The sequence below is a fragment of the Hesperophylax consimilis genome, chromosome 13 (genome assembly GCF_061612785.1).
Source record: "Hesperophylax consimilis isolate HC1 chromosome 13, BYU_Hcon_1.0, whole genome shotgun sequence".
In the NCBI taxonomy this organism is placed as follows: domain Eukaryota; kingdom Metazoa; phylum Arthropoda; class Insecta; order Trichoptera; family Limnephilidae; genus Hesperophylax; species Hesperophylax consimilis.
Window position 1 is genome coordinate 1,569,476 of NC_142848.1, and position 24,748 is coordinate 1,594,223.

Genomic DNA, 24,748 nt, shown 5'->3' on the forward strand with positions numbered 1-24,748 from the left:
ATTCAGATTTAAAACGTTGCTTAATCCGTATTTGGTGACCAGATCTAAATAGCCACGTACTTTCCCTATCTTCCTCTTCCCAATCTCCTTCCCCTCCCCCCCACTCTCCTTCCCCTCCCCGCGATCGCCTTCCCCTCCCCCCACTCTCCTTCCCCTCCCCTCGATCGCCAGTCTCAGAACATACTCTAATTGGGGACGCCATAGTCTCACTGACTCCAGACGGTTGGGAGAAGTTGAGACGTACATAAAAATTCAGGTGCTTCAATATTTATATATGAATACATACATGAAGAAGAGTATCTGCAGCGTCGTGGTTTTGTTTAATCTACAGTTTTATTACGAAATTAATGAAATTTTACAAACTTGACCTTCAAAAGAAGAGGAAGATCAGTGTATACAACAGTTTTTTTGGCTTGACTGTATTTAACATGTATATATTTATATTTTATGTATAAGCTGTTTGTCTCTTACCTTTACCAATAAATAAATTTTGAATATCCACCTCCATCACCTTTTCCATCCTTTAAAGCAGAACTTTGTAGAGGTGAAGCGTTTATACTAAAACATATGTTTGGAACAGATATGTCAAAGATATTTTCGTACTTAGTATTTGTTTCATCGAATAATTTATTTATCTCTAGCTGAATCTGTTATAAGATATGGAATAACAGTTTGGAGATTTTCCTGTAAAACTAACATCGACCATGTTCAATCCGTGCAAAATGCATTGGTTAAATTTTTAGCTGGAAAAAAATATACAAACAAAAGCATAATATTCCATACTTCTATCAGAGTTTCAAAATTCTTTCAGTGAGAGCAATTATGTGGTACAAAATTATATTTCAGCACATAAATACCCTTTATATATAAAAAGTCTAGAACACAATAATAATACTCGTTTTAACGTTAATGAAGGACTTATTGTACCTAAGCATCCAAATAAATATGGACAAAGAACGTTAAAGTATATGATTTCCAGTTGTTTTGATATGTTACCCGCTGAAATTAAAAACTGTGCCCAAAACCAACAATTGGTGAACTTACTGAAGACTTGGCTTATTGAAAGAATTAATTTGTATTAGCTTATAATGATATATTATTTTAAAGACTTTTAAAATTTTTATTTATGTTTTCATAATTTTCTTTTGCTATATTTCTGTAAAATTATTAATTTTTTGTTTTGTATTATTGTAAAAATGTAACTGTAAACTCACTATAATAAGATTTATAAAGTAAAGAACCCGTTAGACAAACTGCTAAAAAATAGTTTATCGGGACTTTTTTGCCTTATATTTGTAAAGTGTGTATTTAAACAAATAAATTTAAACTAATAAAAAGTATTGCGTGTCTTGCGCGTTCCGTATACTTAATTATGTCACTTTCGAAGTTCAGGTGATTTGTTAAAAAATACTATTGGCTTCACAGAAAACGTTTGGCACAAATCTCGACTAGAATACTTGTAGTTGATGTGCTCGGGTAAATTGCATACAAATTAACGCGTTTTTCTAAATTCTAGTTTATTTGATCTATTGCGGCTTGGTTTATTAAATACGAATAATTACCACACAGCCAAATTTTACTGGGTGTACGAATTATTATTGGGAGGAAATTATGTTGAACTAATTTCAAGGATTAGTGAATATTTCAACATCTAAAAGTTCTGAAAGACTCGACTAAACTTTGCTTATGATAATGCCTTCAGAAAGATGATTAAATACTGGATTGGACAGCCATTCAGGATACCCATCAGCCTTACTAACATCAAGAGGTTTCCAGTACGATGCAACTTTAGCACTCACGGTTTGGTTCTGAGAAAATCATGCATCAAAGCGCTTGTAGTAATCCTAAACTCCTCCCAAAAGTTCTGTGAGAACTGAGTCTAAATTTTGATTTATGCATTATAGCTGTAATTACTATAATTATTCAATCCATACATTAAAAAATTAATACTTGCAGATAAAAACCCGTTGCCGCGGTTCAAAAACATCAATGGTTATTTTATTAAATAACAGAGAGCGCCACATTCGTTTAACACAATCATAAACTGTACAGTTATTAAGATAAAAATACTATTAGATTTCTTCAAATTGTAGATAATTTACTAACTAACCATCACGCCGTTTATCTAGACATAAATGATAGACCGCACACACTCCTGGCTTCATATACATTCACATTTACGATACAAGTACGAGTACATAATGAATTAAACATTTTTAGGATTATTTGTAGTCATGTAGAGGGAGGGGGGCAACGTTTGATAACTTTGTCACTCCCCCTAAAAAAATCCTAGATACATCACTTCTTACCATGAAAATAATTTCCTGTTTCGCTTGCTTCAATTGCCCGAGTTGCCGCCTGAGAATAAAACATTCCTAATTTCCGTTAACGCATTTAAAAATTCACGAGTAGTTTATATTTAATTCGGCTCAATGAACTGAATCATAAACATTTACTCCCCTCTAGTTAAATTATAATTATTATGGTTTTCCCTCCGTCCAATCCCGATTTAGGTACATTCAGATTTGCATATAAATTGTGCCCGAAAGAGGCTGTAGAATTAGAAGATGGCGCGGTATTATTAATAGGGGTCCTGATATTATCCAATATCAAACGATTAATTTTAATTTTGCGAAAACGCTCGCTGGAATCACAAGTTCTAAGGCAATATGGCACCAAGCATTGCTATAAAATTATTAAAGTATCTGTTTTCGACGGAATTACCCAAAGCGATTGGTTTTGCTAGAATGAAGATAAAATGTTGATATAATGATAACATAGTGATGACTTTCACTATAGATAATATTATTCTATGCCGTATTGATTGTTCCTCTAAAAACTAAAATAAACAGAACAATATACTAACATACTTTTTTAGAAAACGTTGGACATAGATTTCTGAAGCCAAAGCGTCTATAACATGGTTAATATGTCATTTTACACTTATTTTACTCATTGATATTTCAACAGAAAGCAATAATTATAAATATACGCTTGTTAGTTGTATACATTATTAGGAAACGCTCACCTATCTATAATATGTGTTCATAGAAGAAAGTAATTCAGTAATAAATAGTATCGCCAATGTACGGATAATAAAACTCGGAACAAAACACGGACAAATTCGCGAACGGAAACTGGTTATTTTATTAGACACATCAAAGTGCTACCATTACTTTTCATTCATATGCGGATCTGAATTATTTACAACTTTTTAAATCCTTTTAAAAAGTATTGAATTTTTTATACATATTTACTCAAGCGTTGAAAAGTCGCATGTTCATATTCATGTGCAACGTTTTGCAGAGCTTTTCATACGTGTTCCCACTGCACAAAGTATAAAAACAATGCAAATATATTTCATTTGAGAAATATACAACTTTGTAATCAATATAGTTTATCAGACCTAATTTGGTAGTTACAAACTTGCAATATTAGTTCTAGGCCTGTTTCATCACATCACTGTAGAGCCGCAGCTCATGTCAAATGCTTGCCTTGATAGTGCTCGGAATTTCACTGTAATTTGATTTTGAGCTTGCTCGTGTAACCTGTACTGGCTTCAGCTTGTATCACAGGCCAATACAAAAAGGAAGTCGTTGGATATAATATGTTTTTAAGTGAATACCACTCAAGAGCCAGTGAGATTATGGCATCCCCAATTGGGATATGTGGTGAAGCTGCAGGTATTGCGAAGAGGAAGGAGGTTGGGGAAAGAGAAAGGTGGGGAAGTACTGGCTATTCGGCTCTGCTGAAAGGGCGATACTGAAAGTTTCTTCCACTCTGGAACACGCGCACATATAGGTTCCATTGATAGTCCAAAGCCTTATTCCCGACCAAGTGGGCCGACGTTGCATCAATTAGTGTAGTTTTCACAAAGTGCCTTCCATATGAATGTGTTGATATGAAATAAACGAATCAAGATAAATAAGGCTCATTTGTACAATGACATATGAAACGCGTGTTGTGACTTTTCAAATAGTGTCAAATCCCGTAGACAGAGAATAATACTTGATGTTAAGTTATTATGAAGTGCTTCAAATTCAATAAGGTAGGCGTATACAGCCTCGATCAATCCCTAGCGAAAGGCGGATCAAGGGGGAAGCTTTAAGGATAAAGTGCTTGTGTTTTGGCCCGAGGCTTTGCGAGGGGGCGCTGTCTTGAGATTTGGGGTGTTAAGGCATGCGGCTTTGGTAGTTGCACCGGTTCAATCATCTGAACATATCAGAGTTTGTTGGGAGAAAGATTAATGATATTATCACGGCTTATTCTCCCAGCACCCAAGGAGCATAATCTGGTCACATTTTATGAGTCCCTACTGCGTGGAGCTATTGGGTCAATGCCATACCCACTTTTTCAAGAACGTGGTGAACAGGAATATGGAGAAGTATTTACATGGTTATTAAGAACTTGTCATTTCAAGGAAACATGGCTAAGTCATTCACCAGGGCCATATTTTATTTATTTATTAATTTAAACGCCCTGATGGGCTTTTACATTATACATAAATATTTTACACAATTTACTGCATAATACAGTGACAACAGAAGGTTTTGTTTTTAAAACATCAACACGAAAATAACAATTTTTTTTAAGCTTATCTATCAACATATCTACAAGAAAACAACAAATATACGCAATCGCTCTTTAAATATGTTACATAAAAATGTCATTCAGGTATCTCTTGAACACAGGCAAACTTATATTAAATATGTCGATATTTGAGGTGAATTTGTTTCCAAGTGTGTGAAAGCGAGAAATAGGTGCATGTATGTGAAAGTTGGTACCAAAGTTATTGTTGCAGAATAATATATTTTGCCTAGTTGTTCGAGTAGGTACTCTAAAATCTATGAGTTGCAGGAGTTCTCAGCAGTCTAGTTTGGAGTTAATAATCTTAAATAAAAAAGTTAGGTCATTTATTTTTCTTCTGTTTTCTAGGGAATGTATTTTAAGTGTATTTAGTAAGAATGTATAGTTTATGTGTTGAATAGGTATGTGTAATTTGAAGTTAATACTACGTAAAAATTTTTACTGCACACGTTCAATATTTTTTATATGAATCTGGTAGTACGGGGACCACACTATTGAATTGTATTCTAACAAGCTGCGTACTAGCGACAGATACACGATTTTTATAACCTCCAACGAATCCAAGTCTTTGATGGTTCTCATTATAAATCCCAGTGTCTTTATACCTTTGTTAGTTATTTGTTGAATGTTATTTACAAAATTTAATTGAGTATCAAACTTAACTCCAAGGTCCCGAATTTCGTTGACTTTTTCTAAGAATTCGCTTGCTATTGTTTATGTGAATAATAGTGGGGTCTTTGTTCAACAAAATGTTAATGTCTTACATTTATCAATATTGAGGAATAAGTTGTTAGCTATACACCAATTATGTAATTTTCCTATGTTTGACTGTAAGATTAGGCAATCCCTTATATTAGATATTATTTTTTATAATTTGATGTCATCGGCGAAAAGCAGAAATTCTACATCGTCAAGATTGAACCTCATTTTCTAATTAATTAACTAACCATCACGCCGGGGTATGCAGAAAGGACTGCTGCCAAACAACTTGGTCTTGGCAAACACTCCTTGCTTCCTCACATTCTTACATGGTCTCATACATACCCTTCTGTTATTCTGTCTCTTGACGTGACCCTGCTCAAGTAATTAACTAACCATCACGCCGGGGTATGCAGAAAGGACTGCTGCCAAACAACTTGGTCTTGGCAAACACTCCTTGCTTCCTCACATTCTTACATGGTATCATACATACCCTTCTGTTATTCTGTCTCTTGATGTGACCCTGCTCAAGTAATTAACTAACCATCACGCCGGGGTATGCAGAAAGGACTGCTGCCAAACAACTTGGTCTTGGCAAACACTCCTTGCTTCCTCACATTCTTACATGGTCTCATACATACCCTTCTGTTATTCTGTCTCTTGATGTGACCCTGCTCAAGTAATTAACTAACCATCACGCCGGGGTATGCAGAAAGGACTGCTGCCAAACAACTTGGTCTTGGCAAACACTCCTTGCTTCTTCACATTCTTACATGGTCTCATACATACCCTTCTGTTATTCTGTCTCTTGACGTGACCCTGCTCAAGTAACTGGTTCAACGTATTCTTCGGGCGTCTCATTCGCGAATGAGAATTCTCCTTAACTACTTTCTTCATCCATCTGCTCTACATGCCTAAAACATCCCTTTCTTACTCTTACTCACTTCGCTTACCTTGAATTCTTTCGGGATCTCCATCTTTATCATCAAAAACTTGTTCCTGTCTTAATTATTAATTATTCCTGTCTTAATTTCTGTCTTATAATTGACATTATCCTTTATTGTTTTTGTGCCCTATTTTTGTCATAGCTTTATTTGTTTATTATCCAATATTGTGACATTTTACCTTCTTTTAACTTCGTGTAATATATCATGTGTTGTAGTTGAAATGGGTCCGTTAATAAATAAATAAAATACAACAGGCAACTTAATTTTAAAATTACTTATTTTCTACTCCACCAAACAATGAATTTTAAATGACATCTTGTCTAGGACATTCTCGAAAAAAAAATAAGTTCATTGAAACGTTCACTATCGTAAGATTGAGTTAAATCAAAAAATAATTGCCCCGCCAATAAAGTCACACTGATGTAAAATTATAATAAATTCTAAAATTTCTATAGTAGAGAGAAGAAAAAGTTTTGAAATATTTTAAGATCATAAAACTTTTTTTGTTTTTCGCATGAAACTCAAGTTCAAATATAATTGACAATATTTTAATCAGTGTCAAATTCTGCGTAGGCGCTCAACATAAAAAGGAACGATTACTAAAATAATTTTAAGGCTTCTTTTCAAGAATGATAACAACATGAAGTTACAAATAGGGCTATGAAATTTTTGGGATTTATTTTAAGAACTGTAAATGATTTTATGTCACTTTCTTCTTTTAGGATTTTAAGTAAGAAGTAATTAAGAAAAAAATTCGATCTTGTCTTCATACTATAAAGCACATCAAAATAAATTGTTAGAGTTCAACATAATTTTTTAAGGTTCATCAATTTCAAATTATCCGTATCCATCGACCAAATAAATTATGTTAATTTAATGTAATTACTTGATTTAAAAAACTTATCTTGCAGAAGAACCATGAACGATTTTTTATTTTTATTAAAATTAGTTAATGGTTTAATTAATTCACCTGGCTTAACCAAACTAATGACGTGCCAAATCATAACGTGAGACTTCCTAAGTTGTTCTCTATTCATCCACTTAACCAAGTATTTTGGGAACTACATTGGCTTGGAAAAAAATTCAGTTACCTTTATATTTTCAATAATTCCATGCTAAAATTTAAATCAGAAATTTCTAACATTTTGTTTCTCTAACAGTATTAAATTATATATTCTGTTACTTACTTTTTACGTAAACATTTAACTTATAATTATTTTTTTCTTCTAAGTTGATTTTTGTTATTTATATAATTTTATTTTTCTTTCTTCTTTTTTGTATTTGTGTAGTGATGTGATTTTTATATTCTATCCTTGATATGCTATAAAAATATTATTATGTTAATTTGAATGCACTATGTAATATAATTTATTTATACTTGTTTACGTCTAAACCCGACGGACGTAAACGAATTAATAAACATAAGTTTTCATGACTTTTTACCAACTCATTTTGTAAAAAAAGCATTATCGTTTATGCCCCTTCATTACACATTAATTCAAAAAATTCGCTTCGTGCAAATACACAATATCTGGAGAATTATTGTACTTTGCATTCTAACATTTTTTATACTGCTTAAGCACGTAACATTATCACCTTGCATATGATCACAGGAGATAGCCCTAAAGTATGGTTACTGTAATTTATAAAACATGCCTCTGTTATGAAAGTAGACACTCCAAATTTCAGCATGCATTATAACGTTAAAATCCCGCACAATGGGACAAATGTAGTGAACATAACTCGCTCATATGCTCTCCACTGTTGGCGAGGAAATGAACTGTGAATATGATACTGATACGAGACTGAGTATGCGGATATTTAGTGCATATAAAGTAGACTGGCGCCTGGTGATTAGGCAGCCCGTTTTACATGTACCGCAGCTTCTAACCGGAACTGGATGTAGGCGCAGCCAAACCGGAAACCGATTGACACTGGATCGGAACTACTTTGAGGCCGCTAGATGACGCTATGAACGGATTCATCGTGATTTTAACTCAATAATAATAAATTTATGATTGGAAAAGGCCACGCACAAACTGAAAAAGGGGCATCAATATGGTGTTTCGATATCGACTGCTCCAATTTAAATTGTAATTAAAGAATAATTAACGAATAACAATTGTAGCCTTTCAACACCTTTCATGTTGATATGAATATGATATCAAACAGCTCACTGTTTATATGTTTAGTAGCTGCATTACAAGTTTTCATAGGCTTTACAGTATTTTTTATTTTCCAAACAACTGTGGAATGTGTAGCAATGTTTTTTATAAAGTGAACTTGTTTCAGTTGTGATGGATTGTGCCAACAATGCTGAAAGTTTTGTGAATTTTTTGTTTCAGTGAAATCAACACAACATTAATTTTTAAATAAACGGTATTAACTTGTTTCAATTCCGATGTCAGTTTGGTAAAATACCACCAAAAAAATATTTGGCAAATAGATGATATTATAGTATTAAAAAAAGTTATACATGAAAATTAGTTATTATTCCAAAAGGGCGGCACTACAAATATTGATTGAAAACAATAGTAAGCAACCATTTGTTAATAAAAATAAACTTGATCTGTAGTGTGTGGATATATTACATTTTGTTCACCTACTAATACATGTTAGGACCATATTATGTTTTCATCACCTCCTGCCTCCTGATCCAGTTCAGGGTGTAGAGTTGTAGACCATTTAGCCATCTGCATATGGCACACTAAATTATTATGCACGTTTGTCTTCCTCAGGAGATAAACTACGACTAATGAACGGAATGTCAACACGGAGAAAGGCAATTTTACCATCTTATGTTAAAAAAAAACTAAGAGATGTTAAGATGTAGACCATTTAGCTATTTGTAATTCTCAGCTCTTAATGTACATTTGTGTCTTCTCCAGGAGATAACCTACGACTGATGACTAAAATATCATCACGGAGAAAGGTGATGACATCACCTTCTGATCCATATGTGAATATGCAAACCACTTGGCTATCTTCAATTCTCAGCTCTAAATATACATATGTGTCTTCCCCAGGAGATAAACTACGACTCGCCCCGCGGTGGTGTGAGCGTCATCACGGAGAAGGGTGACATCACCACCTCCTACCTGCTGATCCAGCGCGCGCGCGGCCCCGACTCGGGCAAGTACACGTGCAGTCCGTCCAACGCCAATCCGCGCACGGTGGTGGTCCACGTGCTCAACGGTAAATCTTCCGCTTATGGTATAATTATACTTATTTACTTTTTTTAATATCCGTTTTTATTTACAAGTGATTGTTTTTTTTGATCCATGCAAATCTTTCAATGTTTCAAAATAATTGAAAAACTTTTTTTTATATAAAAATACTTTTACAAAAATATCTTAAATGGCTTAACAGTGACCTCTGTAGCTGCAAACTAAAGGTAAAATTTAATAATGAAGTTTTGTGTAATTTTAAAGGAACATCGAGAATGCCTCACGGCACTCATTTGTGCCCACTTATCTTCGTTATATTTATAAATGATCTCTATTTTTGTTTCAATAATGTCAAATTCATTTTATTTTCAAATGACCTAAAGCTTTCAAGATAATAAAATGTTTAAATTATGCACTTATCCTTCAGAAAAATATAGATTGACTTAAATATAGACTTGCTGGTTGGTGTGAAATATTAAATTATACCCAAACGTAAAAATATGTTTCCACATGTGTTTATACCGTTCACGGAATCCAATATCTACATCGTATTCAATTAACAATAACCCAATTTTATTTCTAACATTCATCCAAGACCTTGGAGTTTTTTTGACAGTAAACTTACTTTTCCACTTAATTTCCAATAAGGCCATACAAGTTCTAGGTTTCGTAATACCCAACACAAGGACTTTTCATAACGTTGAGTGAATGAAACTACTTTACTGTTCCCTTGTGAGATTGTAGCTAGAATATGCATCATCTATATCGTCACCTATTTATACAACTCGTAACTTACACTGCATGGAGAATGAACAAAGGAAGTTTCTTATTCTACGTATACATACGCGAGCCGAACTGGCGAACTGAACCTCAACATATGGGAAAGGAACAAAGCAACCGCAAAGGGCGCGAAACTCCCTTGCAGTTGCTTCGTTCCTTTCCCGTAATTCGTGGCTCGGTTGGCGTTAAGGTTCACAAATATATAAATACCATTAGATGTTCAATGTGAGTGACAAGTTGTGTCTGATATATGTTACAAAACTTTAATGTCTAATCTAGAACTATCACTCCTTTCTACCAGGAGAACGATTATTATTTTTGTATGTGCATGCCGCATAAGATTCCCAACTGATCGCAACCGCAAGGATCCAGTGAGATACTACCTGGCTAAAAAAGTGGGGTAGTACCTGGCTATTCACATCTGGTCACCAAACACGGCTAAAGCTATTTCTAGCAACGTTTCAATTCTTTATGGTTGTCTTACACCAGGGCGATACTGAGAGTATCTTCCAATATGGTAAGCTAGACGACTTTCACGCATTGGGGTACATCGTTTGTTAATTTTACACGGAATTTTTTTGGTGTTGTATGTTATAATATGTTCATGCTGGTAAAAATGTCTGAACATGGTTAAGTGTATTGAGTTAATTTAATGTATTAACGGGGTAAGAGTCTCAAGGTTAAATTTCTTCTAACTATATTCATATAAGATTTATCTATAAATTGAAAAAAGAAACTAAATTTTTGGACCTAAGAATTAATAAACAATTATAAATGGAATTAAAATTCTAAAGTATTGAAAAATGTTAAAGTAATAGATTTTCTCCCGGAACACCAAAATAGTTTTATTTTTCACCAGCCGGAAATCGAGACTCAATAAAAATGTTTCTAAATATGCCGTTTTCGCTTACGTAAGAATTTGAAACGCTGCCAATTTTATTTGTAATTGAAGTCAATCTTTATAGCCCTTATAGTCCTTCTGCCCCAGTAAAGCGAGGTTAGCCTATGATAAGTATGTAGGCGAAGTTTTAATGAGCTTTCTTGGTGAAAACCTTTAGCCTTTATCCGTAAGTGAGTTTGGAAAACATAAGAATGCGGAATCGGAAACGCTTTTATATCCTCGTAAAGCGTTACAATACCCACTTAACCCTTTAACATCCAGCGCTGTTTTAAAACAATGTAACTTTTAGGATTTTATTCCTCAATTACGACCTTTTCGGTTATTTCGACACTTTTTTAAAATATTTCCATAGCAGAAAGATCAGACGCGTTAGCTTCTACTTCTCATTTGTTCGCGCAGTATATATTATGGGAATATGTAGGATGTATTCTCAAAGACTTGGATAGGAAGCTTCCTGCAATTAAATCCTGCAATTGTCCTAACTATCCAATGCATCCATCCGAAAATGTCACAATGACCGGAATAATTGTTGCAAGAAGAAGAAAATGATGTCTAAACCTGCATCTCAAACTTACAGTGTAAATTAATATCTCGGACTGGAAGGATTGATGTGTGATATAAACGGGACTGCAGAATGTAATTTCATAAATTGAGTATACTTTATATTCATCTTACTAGTCAAACATCTTGAAGCTGACATACGTTGTGACTCCGACTGCGACGGGTGAGTCCTTTTTCTCTTAAATTCTAATCCTTTTTTATTATTTTTATTTATTTAACGCTCAGAGGGCTTTTACATGGTTTGTAATATAATTTTAATTTGACAGATACTTTGAAACATAAAAAATAATGATAAAATTACATTTGATAAAAGCTATGCAACAAGTCATACAAACACAAGAAATAAAAACAGAAAATTACAGCTATTTGTAGGTTTAAATGATGTGTTTAGGAGTAGGTATTGTTGAAATAAATGTTTTAAATGATCCACAAAACTTGCCAAGTTGGTATTGAATATGTCAACATCACCTAAGTAATGATTTCCCATGGTGTGAAGTCGTTGTATTGGAGAGTGGGCAATGTAGTTACGCTTATGTGTGCTGCTGTAGAATATTGTATTTTGTCGTGTTGTTACTGTGGGTGTATGTATGTTTATAAGTTGCAGGAGTTCACAACAGGCGAATTTAGAGTTAAGTATTTTGAATAAAAACGTTAAATCGTTTATGTTTCGTCTATCTTCCAATGTATGTATTTTTAGAGTATTTAATAAGAAATTGTATTTTAAGTCTTCGACAGGGATATTTAATTTAAAATTTATAAAACGTAGATTTTTTTTTGCATTCGCTTAATGTTTTTGATGTGAATTTTGTAAGATGGAGACCAAACTACTGAGTTATATTCAATTAGACTTCTTACTAGAGATACGTATAATAGTTTAATGGCTTGTAAAGAATTAAAGTTTATTATTAAGCCTTATCTTATTTTCCAGAAGCCCAGATTTATAATATTGAGGAATACTCTCCATCGAGTTAAGCGGATGTGTAGAAATTAAATGTCCCATTTAATATAATATCAGTTGAGATCGTTTTGGGACTGGTGCTTCTAGTGCGTTGCAAAGGGCTTATCCCAGCAGCAAGTTCTAACACTAACTTATACAGTTTCGCGAAGTCACCTTTTTTGTAAATCGCTTTTAAAAATACTAAGATTTACATTTAAATTTATTTTTTTACTGATAATTTATAAAAACAGTATTATTCACAAGAATTTTTATTAGTTCAAATATGTAGTTAACGGCAAGCAAAGCGGTCGACCATTCCAAAGAAATAATGTAAATTACCAATTACGTAAAAAACGTATTGCTGCTAGTTGCATAAATATATTTTGTTTGTTATAGAAATACATTTAAGCCCTCAGAAATAATATTATTACTTTTTAACTATAAATTGATTAATAAATATTCAAATGAATAGCATTTTATCATTTTGAACACATATATTCAAATCAAATCAAATCAAATCAAAAATTATTTATTGTAAAATTAAAATTACAAAAGGTATAGCTTATGGGTAGACCCCATTTCTTCCAGCTAACCACATTTATTTAATTACAATGTTTATACAGATAAAATAATAACAATATACCAATGAAAAAATAAAAAAATACAAATATATATACCAATAAAAATAGGTGTTTCATTTACGTGAGGTATTCACTCAACGTGTAGTGACATTTATTAACAAGGAAAGTGTTTAGTAACGTTTTGAATTTGTGTGTATCTTGTATTTGTTTAATGTTATGTGGAAGGTTGTTATATACTTTAATGGCCATGTAGTATGGTCCTTTTTGGAATATTGTTTTGTTTGCTTTTGGTATTAGTAAGTAATTTTATTTCTTTGTAATTATCACAATAAATTAACTAGTATCTCTAAATGTTCAATAGCGATTTTTGTGTGAACTTTTATCGTCTTGAGAACATTGTCTGAAAATTAAAAAACAGTTATCAAAATTTCCAGAGTGCCTAGATACTCTCAGTATCACCCTAGTGAAATACCACAATTCAGCATTGAAAAATTGCTAAAAATGGTGTACGTATTGATTTTCATTTGTAGCCCACAAATGAAAATCAATCTATTTGATCAATCATTCCCTCCCTCGCAAGATTATTTCTTGGAAGGTTGTTATTTATAAAATCAAATAGAATAAATAAAGCTTCATCTTTTCGATTGTTTCCTTTGATTACCTTTAACATCGAACGTAGAAAAATATTATTTACCGTGCTGAAATATTACGTTTCCCTCCAGTTATAATTTTATTTTATTTAACCTTCAACAAGGAAACAACATGAATGAATTCATTTTTTATACCAAGAGAAAAATAAGTGTTCGCGCAATATATATGGGATTGTTAGGTATGCATCCACAGGCTTAAAGGACAAGTGTAATGTCAATACCAAATCCTGCAAATGTCCTACCTACCCTCTTACCCATCCCAAAATGTCACCATATTAAAAATATTGTTGCAACACATGTAAAATCAGACAAGTGGTGTCAGTTGCTTATCAGAGTTCGGAGTGATAATTAATATCAGACAGGGCGTATATACATATATTTTGTGAAGTGAAATCAACCAAAACTCCTGGAGACGTGTGATAGTCATCAACGGGTGAGTCCATCTTTCCTGCATTCCAATCTGGGCTTATCTTGTGCTCCAGAAGCCCAGATTTATACCTTTGATTATTGCACTGTCCATCGGGTTTGTCGGATGCATATATCGTCTCATACCTATCATTCGGAGTAGTTTGGGACTGGTCCTTTGGGCGTATGGCATATCACACCACCTCTAAAAAATATAGTGGAGTCGCAGCTTCGCGACACCATTTTTGGTTCTTTCGAGCCGGATTACCAACGGGGTATTTAAAATTAACATATTTAAAGTTATAAATAAATATTATTTCCTCTTTATACTTTGTTAATTTGTATGTACTAGGTTGCATTTGTAATTATTGTTGTGTTTAAATTCCTACATACAATTAATCATGGCGACTAGCGATAATACTCAGGATATAAAAATCAAGTTACTAGAATCGAAGATTAATTTGATGCATAATCGTGTTAATGAATTATACGAGAAAGCGAAAAGTATTGCGGACAGGGAGACGAGAAGTTCGGAGGATTTTGTTAAACAAACGGTTAATATAGCTACATATTATGCACAATTTAACACATTTTGTGATGAATTTCATACACTTCAGTTGAAAAAGGATTCAAATTACAATATGAATTTCGATTTATGGAGTAAATTCGAAAATAAGTACTGTTTTGTAGTTTCTATACGCGAAAGCATTATAGCAAAGCAAGATTCATCACGTGATCGACAGAAATTAAATAATTCACCATTAATTAAGCTCCCACCGATCGAGATGCCATCGTTCGATGGTAATCAAGAGAATTGGTCGATATTTTATGAAGCTTTTAAATTAAACATTCACTCAAATCAAAATTTGAATACGTCGCAAAAGATGCAATATCTGATAGGGAAACTCCAAGGAAAGGCGTTATCAGTTTTTGCGGGAATACTTCCGAACGAACAAAATTATTTTTTAATTTGGGAAGCTCTCGAAAAGAAATATCAGGACAAACGCGTGCTAGGTACCTTTTATCTGAACAATATTTTGAATTTAAAATTATTGGCACCTAGTAACCCAATTGAGTTAAATAATTTTATTGAACGGTTTGCGTCTTCCATAGCTGCACTCCAGGAATTAGGTATTGATGACCTAACCGATTTTATAATATTACATGTTGCACTGAAAAAATTAGATATACAGTTGGTGCAAAATTTCGAAATGTCTATACGGGAGAAAGCTATACCTACATATACCGATTTAATAGAATACATTCGATCGCATGTTAAAATCCTAGAACGACCTGGGCAAAATGATAATAAAGTTGTTAATAATAAAAACAAAGTTACGCATTCATTCGCTGTGGTCGAACCGAAGTCAAGTAATAATAATCGTAACAGGTGTCGGAAATGTAATCATTCTGATCATGTTGAATTGTTTAAATGTGAACAGTTTAACGAATTAAGACCAAATGCTCGCTTTCAGTTTGTGAAATTAAATAATTTATGTGTAAACTGCTTAAGCGATAAACATAAAACTGTGAAATGTCCATCTAAATCGGATTGTAGAATTTGTAAAAAACGACATCACACCACTCTGCATTTTGAGAGCACGGTGAATACTGAAAGTCAATCGAAAAACGAAGCCATTACATTAATAGCGCGTAATAATAAACATTATAATAATTTTTCTGCGGGTAATATAGCTACGAATGTACTACTGTCAACCGCGCAGTTATTTGCTTATGACAATAAAAATAATCAAGTAACCGTAAGGTGTTTAATTGATTGCGCCTCGCAACAAAATTTAATCAGTTTAAACACTTGTAATGAATTAAATCTTAAAATAATTCCTTTAAATAATTCAGTAGTTAAAAGTGTTGGTTCAGTAGAGACACCAATATTGGGACACGTTGCGTTAAAAATTAAATCCCGCGTTTCAGAAGATACTTATAAAATTAGTCTATTAGTTGTCAATAAAATAACTGATAAGCTTCCTACACAACATGTTGACACAAAGTCATGTGAGCATTTAGTGGGTTTAAACTTAGCGGATGAATCCTGGAACGTTCCATCCGATGTTGATATCTTATTAGGTGCACAGTTATTTCCATATATTCTGCTGGGGAATAAGGTTTTATCTAAATATAATACGAATGCACCACCGGCTATACAGACAGTATTCGGGTATATTGTAATGGGTGAAATACCTACGTGTACGCCGGAGGTTTCGTGGACGTTCGGCCCCATAACCAATGTAGATTTATATAATGCGTTATCCAAGTTTTGGACGATGGAAGACATGCCTATTAAGTCGTTGATGAGTGCTGAAGATGCAGAATGTGAGAAAATGTACCTCGAGTCAGTCCAACGGGATGAATCGGGAAGGTATATTGTATCTTTACCGTTTAAGATAGATCCTAATAATTTAGGTGATTCGCGCCGTGTCGCGCAGCGTCGATATGAATATTTAGAACGGAAATTTAATACTTCGCCAGAATTGCATTGCAGTTATAATGAAGTAGTTTCTGAATATCTGTTAGTAGTTTATGAACAAATTGGAGTTTATCAATTTAATTCACTCGCGTTTGGTTTGAACTGTTCACCATTTCTAGCAATGCGAACTATACGGCAGCTAGCGAGCGATGAAAGAAATTGTTATCCGAAAGCGGCGGAAGTTGCAATTAATGATTTATATATGGACGATTTTGTATATTCTGTAAATACTATAAGTGAAGGCATCACTTTGGCTACAGATTTAATGGCGATGTTCAAGTGTAGAGGATTTGAATTAGTCAAATGGTCGAGTAATTCTCCTCATTTACTGGCCCAATTACCAGAGTCGCACCGCGCGACAATGGATTTTTCGGATAAATGTAGCATTTTAGGATTAAAATGGGATCCGATATCTGATTGTTTTCGATTTATGATATGTCCGACGGAGGAAAAAACTATATGTAAAAGATCAATTCTTTCCACAATAGCTCGTTTATTCGATGTATTAGGTTTGGTTGCTCCGGTAATTTTATATGCCAAATTACTTTTACAAGAGCTGTGGTTAGAGAAAGTAGGATGGGACGAGGAACTACCCCAAAGTATTGTATTAGATATGTCAAATTCAAGGAAGAATTACCGATGATTTCTAATTTAAATTTACCTCGAGATTTGGGAGTAAAGGAGGACTGCACGATAAATATTATCGCCTTCGCAGATGCGAGTATGAAAGCATACGGTTGTGTAATATATCTTCATGTCACGGATAAGGGTGGCAACACTACAATGAATTTGATATGTTCTAAATCCAAGGTGGCCCCTCTGAAAACAGTGTCGCTCGCTCGATTGGAATTATGCGCTGTGCTTATTTTATCTAGACTCGTTAGATCTATTATAGATACTTATAGAAATCGCGTTTCGATAAACGATATATTTGCTTTTTCAGATTCAAAAATAGCACTTTCTTGGATTCACTCGTCCCCGCACCGGTGGCAAACTTTTGTAGCTAATCGAGTTAGTGAAATTCAGGAAAATTTACCCGCGAAACATTTTTATCACATAGATGGCGTTACCAATCCTAGTGATTGTTTATCACGAGGACTACTGCCTGCTCAGCTGGTCGATCATTCTGTTTGGTGGCACGGTCCGCCCTGGGCTGTGAACCCAGTATCCGAGTGGCCTGTCGAAAGATTTCCCCCCTCACGAGAGGAGGAGAATACTTTGGAATTGAAAAAATCGCATACATTTACGATAACGTCAATAGAGGAAAATTCTCCGATATATAATCTCGCTTTAAAAATTTCCTCATGGCCAAAACTGCTGAGACTTGTGGTATATATTTTACGATTTATGCGAAAGTTATCACGCTCAACAGTTATAAGTTCCACGGAATTAAACATTGCTGAAATGAATGTATTAAAAGCTTTACAGAATAGGTATTTTAGTGCCGATATACAATTAATACAGAGGGATAAATTATGCTCACCTTCAATCCGAAAACTAAACCCGTTCTTAGATCATAATGGCTTGTTACGTATAGGTGGTAGATTAACAAACGCGAATATACCTTTTGAAAACAAACATCCAGTACTTCTGCCAAGACAGGATCATATTGTCGATATAATTATAGACTTTCACCATCGTGTGAATTGTCATACTGGTGCACATCTCCTTATGTCAATAATTAGACAGCGTTATTGGATCTTATCGGGGAGAAATCTAATACGCAAAAGAGTACATGCTTGTTATTTCTGTTTTAAAACTGCACCTTCTAATATTATACCGCTAATGGCAGATTTACCTACAGCTAGAGTTCAGGAAGCAAAGGCATTTACACATACGGGTGTAGATTTTGCCGGACCAATAAATATAACCCTTTCTAGGCGTCGTGGGGTAAAAAGTCAAAAGGCATATATATGTCTATTTATTTGTTTAACAACGAAGGCTATACATATGGAAGTGGTATCAGATCTAAACACGGACAATTTTTTAAACGCATTTAAGCGTTTTCTATCCAGACGCGGACCGGTTTCGTGTATGTACAGTGACAATGCGACAAATTTCATAGGCGCAAAGAATTGTCTGGATGACTTATATAATTTTTTAGAAGCAAATTCAACTAAAGAAGTTCTTCGCAATGAATTTAACAATCGGAGAATTGAATGGAAGACGATTCCACCCCGCGCTCCTCACTTTGGAGGATTATGGGAGTCAAATATTAAATGCATTAAATCGCATCTGTATAGGGTTGTGGTACTCAACTTTTATGTTATGAAGAGCTTCTCACAGTTCTGACACAAATAGAGGCTGTACTTAATTCACGGCCATTATGTTTATTAAGCAGTTCTCATTATCCAGAAGCTCTTACTCCGGCTCATTTTCTGATGTCTACCCCGATTCAGCATCTACCTGCTTATGATTTGACTAATGAACGCATTAGTCTACTGAAAAGGAAAGAGCTTTTGGACCACCTCGTTCAATCTTATTGGAAGAAGTGGCATATAGAGTATCTTCACTCTCTGCAGATGAGAAAAAAATGGAATAGTCCCGCGAATAACATTTTAGTAGGTACCATAGTATTGGTGCATCAAGAGGATGCGCCTCCACTTTATTGTCCGGTGGGCGTTGTTGAGGAGGTGTTCCCTGGTAAAGACGGAGTGGTTCGTGTCGCACGCGTAAGGACCCCTTCCGGGAACTTTAAACGACCAGTCGTAAAATTGTGTCCTTTGCCTACACAATAATTATTATTTCTTTATTTCATTATTTTATAAATTTTCGTTTTAACTTTGCAATATTAAAAGCGTATTGATAAGAATATTTATATTTCATCTTTCGTTTTACATTTAACTTTTTACTTTATTTGAAAGTACTTAAAATTTCGGAAGGTACTTTCAACGCCGGGAGAATGTTCGCGCAATATATATGGGATTGTTAGGTATGCATCCACAGGCTTAAAGGACAAGTGTAATGTCAATACCAAATCCTGCAAATGTCCTACCTACCCTCTTACCCATCCCAAAATGTCACCATATTAAAAATATTGTTGCAACACATGTAAAATCAGACAAGTGGTGTCAGTTGCTTATCAGAGTTCGGAGTGATAATTAATATCAGACAGGGCGTATATACATATATTTTGTGAAGTGAAATCAACCAAAACTCCTGGAGACGTGTGATAGTCATCAACGGGTGAGTCCATCTTTCCTGCATTCCAATCTGGGCTTATCTTGTGCTCCAGAAGCCCAGATTTATACCTTTGATTATTGCACTGTCCATCGGGTTTGTCGGATGCATATATCGTCTCATACCTATCATTCGGAGTAGTTTGGGACTGGTCCTTTGGGCGTGTGGCATATCACACCACCTCTAAAAAATATAGTGGAGTCGCAGCTTCGCGACACCAATAAGATTTGCAGAAAAATAACAAAACGAACATAATAAAATGTGACTAAAACAAAGACAAAAAAGGTCGTTACAGAGAATATTCAAGTTAAAAGCCTGGACAAAGTTTTGAAGTCCATGATTAAGACATATTATATCAACAACAAAAAAATTGTAAGGACCGACAAAAATCATTTAGACTGGCACCAAAAAAGTCCTGAAATGCGTTAACAAGTTATTTGGACAGTGGAGAAAGGTACGAAAGGTTAATTCATTATTTCCGAGTCTACGGCAAGAAATAATGGAAATTTACACCACTTTTAAAAGTTTTCGCACTGCTTCAACCCTTGCTATGAATTTACATATGAAGTGAAAATTATTTTATTTAAATTGCTCGTCTTGCGAAGCGCTCTCAAATAAAGTAATTCGCAATCCAAGATTATACTAATATATATTCAATCATTGAAGATAATATTGACGAACAGAAAAACCAGAAAAAGATACGGCCGCATCTAGGAATTGAACCCAGTACTTGCCGGGACGCTACTCTATCACTGTGCTAATCCGACCCTATTTTCTTTGGTCATTTTTAACTATATCATACTTCAAATAAGAACTACCAACGCTATCTTTATTTATGATTGCAAGTTTAGGTAGTGTCTGGGATAAATAAATCTATTTTTTATTTTAATCTGCGACATCCATTGACTTTGCAGCAAGTCTGTGTATTTTTTGGTATTTTTATTTTTTGGAATAACTTAATGAATAAAACCTCAAATCGTAATATTTAATGATTGTTAATTGCTTCATTAATTAAATGTTCCAATTTGAGGTTTCCACTCATTAAGTTATTTAAAAAAATATATTAATTCTGCATTATGTTTTAAATATTACTTTATTAAATGCGTGTATAAGCTTCGATAGTATGTGATCCTCGTTTTAATTTCACTTTTACAGTCCCGAAAAACGTGGTAATATAATAAAGTTATTTGGTTTCAATGTTGAAAATTAATTAAGGTTACCCCATTTTACGGTGCTCTTACAAATTAATTTCCAAGGAAACATACTTTCCGGATTTTTTCTACTTTGCAATTAACAAGTTTTTTTTCTATTTTGCAGGTGAACACCCAGCAGCCATGCAACACGGCAGCCAAATGAAGACAATGTACCCCATTATACTGCTACTGATCAGTATCTCCGTTGCTGCGTTGGGCTGCTAGTATCACAGTACAACTTCACATTTCTAGGCCCAAAACATAGAACGTCATATCTTTAGTCCATTCATTCGAATAAGCGGATGTTAAAAGAAGAAAAATGTATCGGTTAAAGTGTAAATATTAAAAATTTTACAATTAAAGTATAAGAAATATTAGGATGAAATATTGAGAGAAGTTTTTACGTATCTTTAGCAGATCCGGCGGTAAAGTCATCTATTTACAAACTGAGAAAACGTAGACGAGAATAGCGTACTGAATGAGTTAACTTTATTTGAAAATATTATTTTCTATTAAATATCAAATTCTTTTAAATAGCACTGCAAAATAAAAAATACCGCTAAATAGGCTCAATTAAGACACAAAAGAAATATTTAACCCTCCCAGTACATTTTTGTTTACTTCGGTGAGAAAGAACATAAGCCTTCGCCAACTTTCCTCGTTTTTAGATTTGTTTTAATTAATGTTAACACAGAACCTATTAAAAATTTTGAACTGTAATCAAATACTTTAATACAACACAACACAGGTACATAGTTGTTAATAAAATTAAAAAGATTTTATAGAACATTGTTTGTAGCTACTATCTTCTGTTGTGAACAACCTAAATGTTTGAATCCAGATTTTCTAAAGTTTGATCTTATTTTTTTTCAAATTTGATATACTTGATTTTGTTTTATTTACTTTTTTAGATTTAATATTTGGGACATGTTACGTAGGTAATATAGACGAGATAACCTTACGTTAATTCAAACAATATTTTTTTTTTAAGTATAAGTCATAATTATAATAAAATTTTGTAAAATTGCTAATTTTTATTTTATAAATAGTAATTATCATTCGTATAGCTCTATATTCTAACATTATAATTATTTGTTTTTGAGGTTTTATGCCGTGATATCCTTCTTTGGCTAACGTTTCGAATGGCAAAACAGTGTTTATCATCAGAGCAGATGTGTTTAAAGATAGTGGTGAAGTGTGTGCTTCTGCATATAGATGTGATACAGTGTTAGCTGGTAATACATTATAATTTAACATGGTTTTATGCGTTAAGTTTTGGTGTAGCCGTCAATCATCGGATACCAATAACTATTTAGCTTAGAAACGTTGGCCAAAGGAGATAGCCCAATACCGCAAAATAAATCACTATAATACTTTTGGCCGTAAAAAATTCAAATCGTTTCTATGTTTTAAAATGATTGTTAAATAATACTTTTTAATTCTAAAAAGCTTTTTCTGATGTATATTCTTTCAAAGTTTGCGAACTTATATATTATATCTTGTATCTTGTATATAAATATTATAGTAATGTTTGAAAGCTTACTTACTTTTTAATGTAGTTTATATCAATGTAAAAAATTTAATATATAAGTCAAGTTGTAAAAACCACTTTGATAAGAGACGTAGTACTTACTTCTTATTTTCAACGTAAAGATATCTAGGTACGTTTATTTAGAACTCTTGAAAAAAAAGGTTTAATCTCTCTGATTCCAAGTACAGTGGTAATTCAAAAGTGTATTTAAGTGTAAATAAAATATTATTACAAATCTGTGTTTCATAATGTATGTAAGGAATAAAATATGAACTATGTGTGAAATAACAATTATAGATTTTTATGTTTAAAGCAACTTAAAGTGTAGATACATGGTAAATTGTATTCATATGTGTCTAACAAATTGAAACTTGTAAAATCCATAGATATTAAGGAAGGTAAGTACCTATTTACAAAATATTTTAAATATTATTTATTTACATCTGTTAGAGACACGTGTCATTGTTATAGGATTTATAGTTTTCCACAAAAAAAATGACGTAAATCATCTTTCTATAATTAGAGAAAATTCATCAAATTTCTACCTTTCCAAACAACGAATTTTTTTTCAATCGTTAATAAAATAGCAAAAAGTTTTACTCTGTATCTGTGTATTGAAAATTTATTTTGTGAAATATTTTGTTGATTGTGTAAATATATTTATTTGAATAAGTTTCTTTTTGTAAAATACTTTTAAGCAGAATTTAAAATTAAAGGAAATCTTGATTACTATTGCATTTTTATTTAATAGTTTCAGTACAATAAGGATACCAGTGTGCAACTCAGAGTCATAAATCCAACTGACGAGTCCTTGTTCTGGTCTTGGTCTAGGCAAGTTCCTCTATCCAGGTGATAGGCATGCATAATAAATGAATCAGCATATTAGCAGACCTTAGCTTGAGTTAGTCAACTTTGGTGCAGCTCCTCAAAGATTTTGCCAAATAGTGCTTGTGCACGGCTTCCATGGTCAAGGTGTAAAACTCTCTAGTAGTAATCAAATATCGCGGGTTCAAATCCCGGAGTGCCAAAGTACTGCCATGGTGTAGGACTACCATTCAGAATTAAAACGTTGCTTTAAATTATTATGAAAATAATTACTTTTCTTTTAAAATATTTTTTTTCCTAACTAAAGTTAATAATGTTTCGTGTTACCCCGGGTAAATTGCATTAATTTCATTATAATTGACTGGCTATCAACAGTTTCACCTTTTCTCCGGGAGTAGTTTAAAATTTGAACTACAGAGGATTATTGGTTGTTCGGGTCACTTCTTGGGAACGCGCCGACAGGCCACGGCACGTTACCGACTTGTCACCAAAATGTGGATTATTTATTAATAAATTGTAACGGATCGGTGTGCTATTTAACATTAATATGTGATCGTTAAGTTTACAGCCGGTCGTAGTGCGACTGAGCTAATTTTATTATGATATCGGGAAAATTCAAGTTCGGAATTCCTGTTATAATGGCGGGCGGTGATACCGTCCATGTAATATTTGTATCAGCTGGATATAAGAGTGATCCGACTAGGTTCGAGCTGCACAGCGGCTAGATAAAGGACCCATCGCACTACCGTATCTCCGTGTCCGTTTATTTGTAGAATTCCACTGACCTCATGACAAGGGACCAGGTGGTCTGCATCCACTCGCACTCCAGCCAGAGGGAAGGAGGAGCTACCAGACCAGACGCTGATGCCATGAGTAGGGAGATGGAGGGCTCCTCAGGCCCGTGGAGTCTCCATCCCGTTTCCAGGAACTCGAATCGTCGCGTCGAGTGTTTTTAGGTTCTAGATAGATAGCTCAGGTGAAGAATTGGTCCATAGGTATTTGTTTCAACCCATGTACAATAATTAATACAATCTTTAATATCAATCCACGCCTATTTTGTTTATTGTGATTCCAAAGCTCTTATTTATGTAGAAAACAGTTCCCATCCCTGATGATAATTCTCAGACTCTACCACACAGTTCAGCATACTTTGTCTTCACTGGCATAATTTGGCGTCCAAGTTTCCGTCACCGGAAATAAAACTGTTCACTGTGCAAATTGATTCCATCTATGTACCATATCTTTTATTACCTACCTCACAGTGCCCTGATCTGCCGTAGCAAAATGGCTTTAGCCGTATTTGGTGATCAGATCTGAAT

At 33.8% G+C, this 24,748-nt stretch overlaps 1 protein-coding gene across 2 annotated transcripts in view; it reads left to right on the forward strand.

Moving 5' to 3' along the window:
- Positions 1-23,067, forward strand: part of LOC149418279 (neurotrimin-like) — a 183,798-nt gene extending 160,731 nt beyond the window's left edge. The window contains exons 7-8 of one of the 2 annotated variants that reach the window (XM_089638440.1): positions 9,260-9,446; positions 21,198-23,067. In XM_089638440.1, coding sequence (XP_089494566.1) covers positions 9,260-9,446; positions 21,198-21,298 — 288 coding nt within the window. In that variant the 3' untranslated portion in view covers positions 21,299-23,067. The remainder of the gene's footprint in view (positions 1-9,259; positions 9,447-21,197) is intronic. The other variant, XM_089638441.1, reaches the window with a different exon arrangement.
- The last annotated feature ends 1,681 nt before the right edge of the window (positions 23,068-24,748 follow it).